A 14121-nucleotide genomic window follows, 5' to 3' on the forward strand; every position below is an offset into this window, starting at 1 on the left:
GTACAGCGCAAATCCCCGCTCAACAGCAAGCTCTATGCACTTCACAATCTATACTATTACCCCAGCAGACCTAAGAGCATCCTGAAACAACCTCAACTTCCTGGGAAGCATACAGTGCAAGCAGGGAGTACATACGGTCCAGGCATGGAACATCAGTAAAGATCACACGACACGATTATTTCTTCCCCGGCTATTGATCAATATTACAATGATAAACTAATTTTGACATAGATCTACGTAATGAATTGCATGCTGGACTGTGGTAGATTAGTTTCCGTATGCTAGGCTCTACACAGCAACATAACTTGTTCGGCAAACAATACGTCATAGATGATAGATGACACAGGCATGTATTTGAACAAATCGGCCCTTTTGCACGGAATGTGCTTGGTAAAGTTCAGTGTATTTTCTTGGAATTTTCCAGTAATTCTTTGGTATCAAGAATCGAAAATGCATCTCATTTGAAACCAAACTACTTTTTATTGAGAAAGTCGAATACATTATACATTACTTGCTCAGTGCCTATAATTATCTAAACAAAAACCTTATATTTGCCATAACGAACACTCGAATTCAACATAATTGTAGGTCAGGCCCGATGACTGTTGAATCCGAGTTCCACTTGACTACGTAACAGCCTAACAAAAGAACATAAAATACAAAAAAGACAAAAAAACAGAGACATCAATTCATCAATTGAAGAATGATGGAGTTATGAGGAAAACAATATATATGAATGACACACAAAATCACATATGTTGTACTTCAACAACACCTGTCCAAAGTTAGACCACAAACTCACTCACAATGACCTATCTACCATTCTGAGCAAAATTTGAAAAGTGTATAGCTCTAAATATTCCGGCAAATTGCTACACTATAAATATGACAACAGGTAAAATTATACACAGCCCTGAAAAACAAAAGGTCAACAAAGGTACGAGATAGCAACATCAAGACTTGAAAAACACACAGTCTTGTGGCTAGCTTCTTACCACACAGGAACATTTTCAAACAAAGACATACGTAGTAGTAACATGAGGAAGTTAAGCCATTTTAAAAATCACTTATTTGTACACCTGAACTCTTTCTCTCTCCCTCACACACACATTTATACACACACACACAATCCCACTCAAACAATAAACAAATATAATCCCTTTTGTGTCAAAACAATATATGTAAGAAGCATAAATCTTTTAAAAAATTAAACATTTCAGACTAACTGTATTTGGCATACACTGCTTTTCCTGATCCTGTACCACTTGAGGACATTTAGAGTAGGTAAATGCAGTGGGAAAGAGTTTTGTCAGTGTCTATAAACGACAACTTCGATGCAATAACATTCATTGTAATGAAGATAAAACTTAGCAAGATAAACTGAAAAGCCAACTAAACATTTGAACAAATTGACAAAACAAAGACAGAACATCTCACACTTCAAAGAGATCAATAAATACACAATCTAGCATTTTTTCCCAGAAAGAATATAACGTGGCATTGGATTTCCCATCCCCCAAAAAAATTCAAAATTGTTTACTCTAATCCACACATCTTTGTTCATACAGTTTGCCCATTTATTAGGGCAATTTCAGCACAGAAGCTCTGAGAAAGACATCAGGAAACTAGCTTCATTTTAACTAGAGAAGCTGAACTTCAATGACATTATTTACAAGTAACAAAAGCACTTCAACAGGATGACGCTGTATTTCTCTAAACTTAAATGGGAGATACGGGTGAGAGGAGGTGTCCCCCTCCAAAAAGTGATACATGCTTCGCTTTGATTATATTGTGAGGTCACATGAATTACCCTTACAAAAATGTTCTATGTCCAACAATCAAATGATCTCAAGAAGCCTAAAAAGCCTTGCATTGCTCTCTGTAAAACATGGAAGCAAAGCAAACTTAGATGAAGCCTAACCTAAACCAAATTAATCAGAGAACAGATGACAATGACTCTATATTACAAGAGAGAAATACAAACAGCTGAGCAAATTAAACACTACCTGTGAGCTAACACAAATACATTTTTTTTAAAAGACCATATATCTACCTTATATGAAACATATTTTGCTGTAAGGAGAGAGTAATTCTTTCCACTGAAATGAAGATTTAGATGGACAGGAGACACAACATCAGATTTGAATATTTGAAATTAAACGTAATATAAAAATGATAATAACAATAACAATAACAATAACAATTATTGCAATTATATAGCGCATATCCACGCTCTACAGCATGCTCTATGTGCTTTACAACTATCATTAACCACACAAAAGTAATAAAAAAACAAATCAATAATTGTCAACCCATGTGGTTTTCCAAATTTCTGAGAAAGAGCTCCTAATGACTTTTAACAACAGAAAAGTAAAAAAAGAGTCAAAACCTCAGATGTGCCAAGAAAACACTATTGTATAGCCATAGCTCGGGCTAAGCCAGGCAAAATCTGAGCTTGTAGAGGGTTGGGAGCAAAGCGTTCTCCGTCCACCATGATGTTGCCATTGGTAGAGATGGGCTCCAGCCGAAAGGCCAAGACTTTGACGATCTCCACGTAGGGCGAGTGTACGTGAGAGCCTGTAGCAATTGCCTTAAAAAGGTTGAGGAGAGTGTTGCGAGAGATGCCCTCTCGGACCAGCATGAGGTGGATGCAGCCATCATGCAGGTGAGCATCAGGTGCCACAAGCACATCGCTGCCCAGGTGGGACTGATAAGCGGCACACACCACCACAAACTCACCCTCGATGGTGACCCAGTTGTCCGGGACAGGTTCGTCCAGGCCTGGTAACAGAGGGGTTGGAACGGGAGAAAAATCGGCCTTTTTTCCATGATACATCTCTTCTGTTACCCCTACTTCTTGTGTGTCTTCCAATACAGTGAAAGAACTTCTTTTGCTGTCCGAAAATTCCGCAGCATCCAAATTTAAAACATCAGCATTAGGTAATGTGTCATTTACCTGAGTCTTTGCATCGACATGATCAGAAGAATCCCGTTGGTCAACACAACTATTTGTACTTCCAGCATAGTGATCATTATCAGTTTGTGAGACATTACCATCACTACCAGCTACTATGCCCTCATTCTGCTTTACGCCTAAGGCACTTTGCGGAGGCTCAACAGGAGACACTTGCAGTTCTGTCTGACTTGCGTTGTTATTGTTGACACTTTCAGCAACACCACTCACACTTTCACCTTGACCTTCTGAAGCTGTAGCCCGCTCCACTGCTGTGACAGGTGTGGTGGCATCAGGTGGACCAGGAGGCTGGGCGTCGACGACATGTGAACTGACGGGAGACTTGTCCCCTTTGTCTTCCTTGCAATCACCAGACGCTAGATGACCTATGGTAACCCCCGGGCTGGACTCAGACCTGGGTTTGGCCGTGACTGGCTGGTACTCACAACTGTCTACACTGTGCCTTTGATAGGACTGCAGGTGGGGAGAATCACTCCCCGCTGAGCTGACTGTACTTTTACTACTACTGCGACTACGTAGAGAAAATCTGCGTATTTTTGAAAGGACTTTTTTGTTTGTGCTCGAGTCGTTTCTGGGACTATATTCAGCGATAGGAAGAAATGAAATTTTTCCCTTGTAAATGCGAAGACCTGTGAAATAAATAAATATAAACAGTGCATTGAAGAGAATCACAGTTGGACGATCTGGATTTTGAAGACGACTTGGCTCTTCTGTCGCACACCTAGGAACAGATGCAAGCAAAGACTTCAGTATTAAACAGCCTATCGGAGTCTGTTGGATTGAGGAACCACCCGGGAAAGTCAAAGGTCCTAAGGACAGATGCACAACGAAAGGAGCAGGTCACAGTTGAAGGAAAGGCCCTAGAAAATGTTGAATCCTTCTGCTATCTTGGGAGCATAATTGACAGAGAGGGAGGAACAGGTGCTGAAATAAAGTACCGCATTGGAAAAGCACAGGCTGCTTTCATATCTTTGGATAGGATTTGGAAGACCAGAGAGATCTCACTTCGAACAAAGCTGAGGATTTTCAATTCAAACGTGAAGTCGGTCCTGTTGTATGGATGTGAGGCATGGAACGCATCACAGACTTGTATAAAGAGGATCCAGGTTTTCTTGAACAGGTGTCTAAGAAAGTTACTGAGGATCAGATGGGCAGACGGGGTCACCAATGTGGAAGTGTTAAGGAAAACAAGACAGATCCCAGTCAGAGATGAGGTAGGAAGAAGGCGGTGGCGATGGATTGGACATACTCTCAGAAAGTCAGGCAGCTGCATAACAAAGAAAGTTTTGGATTGGAACCCACAGGGCAAGAGATCAAGGGGAAGACCTTGTGGAACTTGGAGAAGAATCACAGAAATCGATGTACAGAAAAGTGGGAAGACATGGAATAACATCAAGAGGTAAGCCCAGGATAGAAAAAAGTGGAGGGTGTTTGTCCGTGGCCTATACCCTGATGTAGGGTGAGAAAGGCAATGATGATGATGATGATTGAAGAGAATCTTGCTACGAAAACAATAACTAATTTTTGTCTTATACCAGCAAAATAAAATAAATGCATTTAAGACAGAAAGAGAGAGGAAGGATAAATGAGAACACTTGATTACTTATTTTGTTGCAGAAAGATTGAAAGAGCATCTTAGAAAAAATACCACTCCAATTTTTCACCTATACATACATCACTTCCACTCTCATTCAAGCACTCTCTCTCTCTCTCTCTCTCTCTCTCTCTCTCTCTCCCTCTCTCCCTCTCCCTCTCCCTCATGCAAGCATACATGCATGCATGCACGCACACACACACACACACACACACACACACACACACACACACACACACACACACACACACACACACACACACACACACACACACACACACACACACACACACACACACACACACACACACACACACACACACACTTATCTACCCGCACATACATAATACAAACTCACAGGCATCAACAGAAAGCCAACTCTAGAAAGGCAAGAAAAGTATTCCTCAATATCTTGCATTAGTAAGCCATTCTTGTGTAGAGTCTCTAACATCATCACAAGAAACTCAACTTTAAAAATGAAATCCTGCCAAAAAGACAACTAGCATGGCCAAATCTGATATCAAAGCCAATATCTATATGATGGTTGAATGAGACGCATCATGAATATTCTGAGTAGTAAATATCTTTTGTGAAACATGGGTCTCAATATCCTGCAATTTAGTGGATTTCCGCTACCACATTTTCCTCCGCTAAACTCCGCTACCCAGTAATGCGCCACCACTTTCTGTACATAATCAAGATTGTAAATATTTGGTAAGTGACTCTTTTACTTGAAATGATCTTCCAAACCCTAAAACTTGTATGAAGTAACCTTGCTTTGATAAATTGATGGGGGGTTTTTTCAGCATTCTAGGGTTGAACAGTATAATAATAGGTGTCTCGCGAAAATGGTCTTCTGTCATGATCACGTGGGAAGTTCCTCCTTTTTTCAAATTCTGAGTTGAGACCCATGGTTAAATTATGGTGTCCCATCACAATCTGCACTGTTAAAAAAACTGGCAGAATAAAATATGAGTCTATCAAATAAATCAATCACATAAAAAGAGTTAAAGAAAACTATATCTCTTCAATGTCTTACTACTGAGGAACGATAGATAAAAGCTACAGCTGTAGAGAAAATGTCGCTAAGAACACTTGATAAATGGTCGAAGGATTGGTTTATGATGACTGAATACTCACTCAAAATGCGCCTGATAGCTCCCACAGTGAAGCGTGCTTCCCCAAACGAGCGATACTTCTCACTCTCATAGTCAATGTCAGCAAGAAGTCCCCACGTCATCGACAGGAAAGAGTAAACGGTGAGTTCTGGCATCTGCATTACAACCAGATCCATGGGGACCACTCGGTGCTTCACCAGGATAAATGCTGAGTGAAGCGCCATGGACGATTCAATGGGTTCGCTGAAGATACAACGTAATTCCATTGAGAACTTAATTCTGCCAGTTCATATCATGGAAGTGAGATACAACAATTATGCCTAATTTTATCAAAACAATTGCAGTATTTCAAAAGTGTTAGTGGCGCAGCATTTCCTTGGAAGAGTTTACTTCGGTACCAGATGTCTTTGTAACCTATTATGTCATCAAATAAGTAGTTCTAAATCATTTCAAAACTATGTGAAAGTGATTCAAAAACTGTGTCCTGTAAAAAAACAAACCAACATTTTTTATTAAAAGTAAGCAGTGAGTGATAGATATAAAGTAACTCAAATGCATTTTACTGAAAGCAAATTGAGTACAAAGGATTACATGTTACTTGGAATTTCAGATACTATTTATTATCTCAGTGTAAAGACCCCATAATTTCTTGATGAACTCTGCCACTGATTTTTTAAAAATAAACAATTAGGCCTACTCATGGGAAAGAATCAGAACACCCACACAATGTTACAGGGTGCACCACAAGAATAAGAAAACACTTCAATGACATGTAGTAGCATTCATTTTCTTTTGACAGCAGCACAGTTTATGATTGTCATGATGGTTGTTACCAACAGTTGTCCTGGGGTTGGTTTCCACATCCTTTTCCATCTCATAAAAGATGCCATGGGTCTCTATTTTCCTTTCCCCAATCTGTCCCCAGCCTTCTTCTTTTTCTCACACCCCTGTTAGAGCTGGCAGGGATAGAACTGTTGACCTTTGGGTTGACAGGCAAACACCATACTGGTTGAGCTACTGAAACATCCAAAAGCAGAACTAGAAGTCTTTGAATAAGGCATTCACTCTCGTTGAGTATGGTGTGTTAAGGACCCGGGGAAAGGGTGGAAGGTGTTGGAGGAAGAAAATGCTCCTGTGCTGGAGGTCCTGCTGATTGAAGATCAGGAGTACGCCATGAACATTTCTGTAAGGTTGATGACACAGCAGGCACACAGATGGGCTTCCTAGGTCATCCAATTCAAGAGATAGTTTCATCATACATTCTGTGTTCTGATGTGGAAAATTGTTGTCTTGGCCTTTTTTTTCTAAGCACTAAAACAGACAAAACTTACCCCGCAGCATAATTGATAGAACAGCAGAGCGCGTTGCCCGATCCTCCCGGTATACAGCCAACGGGAAGTTTGATGGAGGACGCCCAGTCAGCTCGCTTCATGATACCATTTAAGGCCTGGAATGAATTTTTTTTTTAAAGAAAGCTCTAGAGTGTCCTCAATTTCACCAAGAAATATAAATATAAACCAAGAAAAATAATTAAAATTAAAGTCAATTATCAGCAAAGTCAAACTATAAAACAGCACACTGAGAATTTGACAGACATATAAGATCTTGAAAGGGAAGATTTGTACCAGTACAGCTTACGACCAGTGACTTTTTAAAAGTGTTTGTGTGTCACTACTCTTTGGAACCATGTGCTTGTCAGTTATAAATGTACTATGACCATCTGTAGGCCTACTGATGAAAAGAGGATAACAGTTTGATAATCTGAGTGTTATCTCATAGCCCAAATGCCTACCTCAAAGATCAGACCGTCTCCAGAGACTATGACAATGCCATACCACTCAGTCAGGTTGAGAGATGCCACAATATCACTAGCATGGCCTGCATACTCTGAAATAAACACATTCAAAATGCAGTTTAAAAATGTAGTGTTTTCATCCCTGTTAGACACAATATGTCATCTTGATGGTGGTGCACCCATCTCCTCAACATTAAGTACAGGACTATGAGGAAATATTCCAAGGAATTCAACAAAAGTTGTGACCTCACTCAAGCTTCAACAGGTTCATCATAGCCATAAACAACAATATATCATACTGCACATCTTCCATGGCATTGTGGCGGAAGCCAGTATATTTATCAGGAAACCCCTCTTGCATTTGTGGGTATGGGCCACTTCAAAAACTTAAAAATCTATCAGTTTGTGCCAAAGGTCAAACACCTTTATTCAAACTATAAATAACGAAACGAAAACGTTTCTCATGATCTAGATCTAGAAAACTAATTTTGGAAATAAAACAACAGTGAAGCAGCCCAGAATCAAATTTATTGCCTGAGAGAATCAACAAATGAACACATGATCTGTACTGATGTTTGGGCAGACTACATGGAACTAATGAACAATTAAAAAAAGAAAGAAAGGCTAGGAGAGTCTACACACTCCACTAATGAAAGACAACTTAACCCTTTGAACCTTGGATTCCTCGGCCTTGAATGGGCTATACCCTGAGCTCCAAAACAATTTCATTGATTTTTCGGCATACTTTTCTAGAGCTCAATTTAGTGTTATCTGTTTATCTAATTTTTTTTGGTTATATCACTATGCTGGCCTATATTGATGCTGCTGTTTCGTATTTGTGTTCTATATCTGTGAACACACACCATATTTAGGTTGGTGTGTCCTATTGGTATTTCAGTACCCGAGAGTACTTGCAGCGCAGCACTCATTCTGATATTGGGGTACACAGGATTCACACAACTTTATGCACTTGCAAGTGCCGTAAAATGCGCACCAAAAGAAAACAGAGGGTTGAAAGGGTTAAGACTGTGCCTTTGAACAATTTTTTAATTAGAGGTAAGATTTTTTCAACAGCTGCTCCCTCAGTGTGGAATTCTGCCCCCTGTGCATTTAAGAGAGGTGCTTAGGTTGACTGCATAAAAAAAAAAAACCAAGTTAAAAGACATTTTAAATTTTAATCTTATTTTATCTGCTAGTCTGATTTTTCTTTCAACAACATGCGATTAGCAGCTACTGTGATTACCAATTATTATTGAGTATGATCTTTTTTGACTGAACACGCTTGTGGGTAAATTACGATAATTATAATATACATATTTGAAAGGACTTATGTACACTGAATAGACACATGATAAATGTCATTATGTAAGTTGTCAGAAGTGGTTTTTATTGTGGTGTGCCTAGAGCCACAAGGGAGACGGCTCTTTAAAAGTGATCTTTATTGTTATTAGTATCATCATTATTAATGTACAGAGCGTATCTCTAATAATATTCTCCTCCATACTTACTGGTGACAATCACTTTATATGGTATGCTTGCCTCATACAGCATTGGAGCCACATCATTTTTGAATATGATATCAGCTTTCCCTGGCCCACTATGAGGATTGATTAAGATGAGCATTTTGCCCATCTGTGGTGGTACACAGCTGCTAGGGTCTGAAACAAAAACATGTACAATTGTTCAGACAAGCAAGAAAACGAGTGTAAAAAATTTCCATACAGTTACAAGGCTATGATATATAATTGTGGGGTGAGCTGACAAAATAAGTTACTTCTAGAATTTTAGCCTGATGGAAATTGATACATCAACTTTTTAGGTGGAGTTTGTACAATTTGTAAGTACAGTCGAACCTGCTTTAATGGAAACCTGTGTAAAACAGAAACCTCTCTTAACGGAATCTCCCCGCTCCCCCTTGATATATTTCACTTTAATTACCTGTTTAAAAAGGAAACCTGTTGAACGCGGAAACGGAAATAAAAATCCGCTCCAATCCGAGGGTTTTATCTGTTTAAGACAGAAAATACTTTGCCTGCTCAGCCCTGATTTGAAACAAAACTCGCAAGTTTGGTTTCGCCGGCTCTAAACTTAATGCCATGCTGCCGGGCAAGGAAGGGAAGTAGGGTAGCTCTTTGAGGGTGGATGTTTCACCCCATCTATGTGAGCCCTGAGCGACGAAGATGGTCAGGGTGGTGTGGGTGCTAAATCTCACGAGTGCCAGTCAGTTAAAGTGCTTGAATGGTGTTCCAACACGGAAACTTTCAGTTCAGTGGTAGCCAGAGGTGTAAAACTAGTTTGGCCAATGCCTGCCGCCCTGATCGTAAAGCCAGCCAAGAAAAGAGTTCCTTGAATCATTGTTACATATGGCAGTGGGGGATGGCATTGGTCGACTGTGCTTAATACACAGCAAATAAGATATTCAAACGTTTCTGTTTTTAATACATTAAACAGTGGGCCTATAAAATGCTAGCACTGGTGGCAATTGGATAAATAAGACTTATGCATGTCATTATCAGAGAGGATAGCTGCTGAGAGGTGTGAATTTTGATCACTTGTGACTGCTTGCCGACCGGACAAGCGACCCTCGATTCCACCGGCTGGGCCTTTGAAACCCCACTCAATCTCCCCACTAAATTCCCCTAAGACGGAAAATGTCTACGACAGAATTTTTCTCTGGCTCCCTTGCGATTCCATCTCACATGTTCGACTGTACGCAATCAATAATAAATTAAAAAACACGTTAGACTGGAACAAAATGGCATCAACTGGAAATCTATCAATCTGACCCCGGTGTTGATTTTGGGCAATATCTCTGTTCTTGGATTGCGAAAAGTAATTCATTTTGTCAGCACACCTCACAATTATTCAAACCCATGTCATTTACGAGAGGGAAGGAATTCCTTAACGAGCAACCACTGTGAAATAGATACAGAGGGTAAGGCTTAACTTAGGATTAAGGCTAGGTTTCGGGTTAAGGTTTGGGATTGGGTTTGGATCTGGGTTACGCTTTGGGTTAGGGTTAGGGTCAGGGTTAGGTCTCTTCTTTATAATTGTATTTTTTGGGGGTGGTCGCTTTTTATGGAAATTTTTCCTAGGAAAGATTACCCAAAGAAAACAAAAAGCATGTCATTTTTAAAAACGCAGTGCCTACGTTCACAGCGCCCTGACTCATCCACCATAGAGGCACAAAGGCACGACTGAAACGCTATGGTCGCTCAAAGTTCAAAGTGAATGAGGAAACAGCATAGGAATACTCGCATGAAAAATAATTATGCAGCAGCGGTCCGAATGCAACCAAGTTTACAGAATGCAAAGGCGTGAACAACAAAACAGACGCGGTCGACAAGGCCTCACTCGTTCAGCAAATGGAACACGACAAATCCTCTCTTCCTGTGTATGGACCCAGAAACGCTCGACAATTAGAAAATAAAAGTCGGTTGAAAAAACAAGAGAGAATGGAAGAAGACCAAGGCGGGAAGAGGGGTGGGAGGGGGTAAAAAAAAGAAGAAGCAAAAGGGAAAAGGGTAGGGGGTGAACTGAGCAAGATCATTCTTAAATTGCAAACTACATTCAAGGTGCCGTGAACGTAGCCACTGCCTTTTACAAAAGCTTGAGCCTATAATCCAGTTAAATTATTAACCCTCGTTCTGTGGGGGCGGGGTTTATGTTGCCCGATAAGCCTATTTCGGCACATTGCCTTCGTTCTGGTCCTGTGTCCTTGGCTCAGCGCATGCGCACTGAACATCTTCTCTGTTCCATTCGGGTCCCGCGTCGGACCCGCATTCACGCAGCTCAAGTATGTGTGCGTCAGTGTGCTTGAGTTTGTGTGTGTGTATTTGTGGCCTTCTTCTTGAACCGCCAGTGTTGGTTCGTAACCACGGCATACGTCTCATTCAAAACATGCCACGTTGGTAGCTCTAGATGTTCGTCCAAAGAATTTATAGAACAAATTGACCCACTTAGACATTAGGAGCTCGAAAGGATAGTCAGGAAAAAAGACTTCCATTTTTCTATACAAAATCTTTCAAATGAGCTTGATTTTGTATGAAATGATACTACCAGATAAAAAATAAGGTTCTTGTTTCATAATTTTGAATATCATTGTGTAGGTAAAAAGAACAATTTGAGTGCAAAACTTTCGGAAATTGACCTACATTACCCCCTTTCAAATCCCAGATCATAACAACAAGAGCCTCTAAAAGGTTATTATTCGAATGGGCGTAACTTCTCGTAATGTCTTATCAGCTTATGAGAGGAGGTTATTCATGTGTTCGTATCACTTTATAAATTATAATAGAGAGTTATAAAAGATAGAGCGTTATTTTCATCATCGATTAACACACTCCCATGGTATTCATGGCGAAAACACATGTTTCCAGGCCCGCTTGCTGTACACCAACAGTACACGCTGAGTGACCGCGGCAGCCTGCCCCGAACGTCCGACGTAATGGGTTGCTGATAAGATTCGCATCTCAGCACAGACGCAGAACAAGCGTTAAAGCAGATTAATTTTTACGGAGGGAGGGGGGTATCATAACATAATACAAAATGTTCTGCTTTTCCATAAATTAAAAACAGAATCGAAGTGATTATTCGGACTCGAGTCCGAATATGAAAAAATGTTATTCGGACTCTGATTCTTGTCCAGCAAGACATCACTTCCAACTTCCTGTGACTCGTGAATCCGGCTTCCTGTCCTGCCTCACTCGTGACTCGCCTCAGGCTGGGTAGAGACCGGGATCACTTCGGGCAAAATGGCGTTTTGTGCAAGAGCCGAGTTTTAATCTTATGATGAATTTGAGGCCGGCCTGAAAAGTTTAGCGCTTCTAATAAATGTTTATTTGTCAAGAGGTCATCAGAAGCAATTAAAGATGGCTCGTTAGCGTGTGTCGGGGTCGGATGGGCGGCCTGCACACGTGTGGCTGTGTTTGTGTCGGGGAGGGGGGTGGGGGGTGCACTAGCGGTCCGGGCGTTGAACGTCGCATACGTGTCAGTCTTTTTCCCCCCGGCAACTGATCATTATCACAATAATAAGCTAGTCTTGACGTAGATCTACGTAATGAATTGTGCGCTGGTCTATGGAATCAAAAGTTGCCGTATGCTCAGCTCTACACAGCAACACAACTTTTTCTTGGTAAACAATCGATATGACAGTCTTGTGTATTTGAACGAATCGGTCTTTTTTTTTTTTTACACAGCTCATAATATGCAGGTGCCAGGTGGTCTGCTAATCTTCAATTTTACCTTTTTCTACGACAAAGAAAGTGGGAAACGTGAGGGGGGGGGGGGCGTATCAATGAGGCAGCGGGCATTGGATCGGCAGAAAAGGTGTGGGGGAAACTAAAAAATGGCGGAAAATAGGAGGAAGCACTGAACGTTAGATCTATAGAACGAAGACACTTCCTTTTTTCCGGACCCGAGTCCGAATAACATTTTTTCATATTCGGACGACAGAGCATTCTGATCAACCTTGAACTTAAAGCCAGCAACTTTTAATTCTTACTAAACACTTACTTAAATAGTGCATACTGACTCTTATTTTTTCTGAATTTTTCAAGAGATCTTGCAGATCAACCTCAGCAATGGTTTTAAAACACACACAAAAAGTTTAAAAATTTGGCCTTTTTCTTTTACTTAGTTTTATCTTTAAGATTCTATCTAGATATCTAGATCTAGATATCTAGATCTAGATCTAGATCTAGATCTAGATCTAATTGCTTTTTTGCTGCTTTTATTTAAGAATAGAGACAGAGAAGCAACAAGTAATCATCTGTAGGCCTAGTATCGTGTAGTAATTTGCTAAACTAATACTCCCATGCATACCTTTAAGATTGATTGGCAAGCCCCTATGGAGACAAGTTATCATATTTCTCCACTTTTCAATCTCCTTTTTTTTACTTTCAAAAGTTTCCTGAGTTGCCCTCAGTTCAAATCCAAGTGCAACTCTGTGGCGAACCTTTTTGCCACTGAACATTTTCTTCCTGAAAGGGTATGCAAAAACAACAAAACCACAAGCCAAGGAATCAGACAGTCTCGGAATAGAAAAGGACTTAGAAAAGGAAGATTCCAGGTCATCGTTTTGTCCAGACTCTTCGCCGAAATCAGAAACAGTGTCTCCTCCCGGAGAGGACGGTGTTGATGGAGGAGAAGCCCCGTTTCTGTTCGTGTTGTTACCGCTAGCAGCAGTTACATTGTGCCCGTTTGGCTCTATGCAGTGACAGCCAATAATGTCACTAACAAGAATAGATTTCTCAACATAAGTTGTGCTGCTGTTTGAAATAATACTGTAAAATACACCACATCTTGTAAGAATAACTTTGTACTCCTCTCGGCCCTTCGGCATAAGGAAAAAATCTCCTTCCAAAATCACGTCATCTCTCCAAGACGCCATTTTGATGCATTTGGTCATGTGACCAAGCCAAAGTCACGTGAGCAAATAGTATCAAGTGAACTCAGGTGAACTCTTTGAAGCCCTGTCTCCGGTTGGCCTGAAGGGTAGAGATCACTCTATGGTAGAGATAAACTACGCCCCCAGGGGCGAATTGGGTTTTTGAATCGTCCCAGGTATTTTTCACTCCCTCGGACTGGCCCACAAATCGGGAGTGAATTTGCATGCGTTGCTCATCAAAGGGGGGGGGGG

General features: G+C 40.6%; 1 protein-coding gene across 1 annotated transcript; it reads right to left on the reverse strand.

Moving 5' to 3' along the window:
* Nucleotides 1–416: 416 nt before the first annotated feature.
* On the reverse strand, nt 417–14095 carry LOC101857932 (sphingosine kinase 2). Its single transcript, XM_005092905.3, has 6 exons — nt 13305–14095; nt 8990–9139; nt 7479–7573; nt 7018–7133; nt 5709–5929; nt 417–3603 (listed from the first exon to the last, which is right to left on the reverse strand). Exons 1-6 carry the CDS (start codon nt 13888–13890, stop codon nt 2411–2413), a joined length of 2361 nt encoding a protein of 786 aa, XP_005092962.2. The 5' UTR covers nt 13891–14095; the 3' UTR covers nt 417–2410.
* Between the last annotated feature and the right edge of the window lie 26 nt (nt 14096–14121).

Source organism: Aplysia californica, unplaced genomic scaffold (genome assembly GCF_000002075.1).
Source record: "Aplysia californica isolate F4 #8 unplaced genomic scaffold, AplCal3.0 scaffold00055, whole genome shotgun sequence".
In the NCBI taxonomy this organism is placed as follows: Eukaryota; Metazoa; Mollusca; class Gastropoda; order Aplysiida; family Aplysiidae; genus Aplysia; species Aplysia californica.

Coding starts and splice junctions, on each gene's coding strand:
- LOC101857932 (XM_005092905.3), bottom strand. CDS start 13,890: ATGACCAAATGCATCAAAATGGCGTCTTGGAGAGATGACGTGATTTTG. Junction 7,574..8,989: donor ATATAAAGTGATTGTCACCA/GTAAGTATGGAG, acceptor TGTTTATTTCAG/AGTATGCAGGCCATGCTAGT. Junction 5,930..7,017: donor TCTATCAATTATGCTGCGGG/GTAAGTTTTGTC, acceptor TTGTATCTTCAG/CGAACCCATTGAATCGTCCA.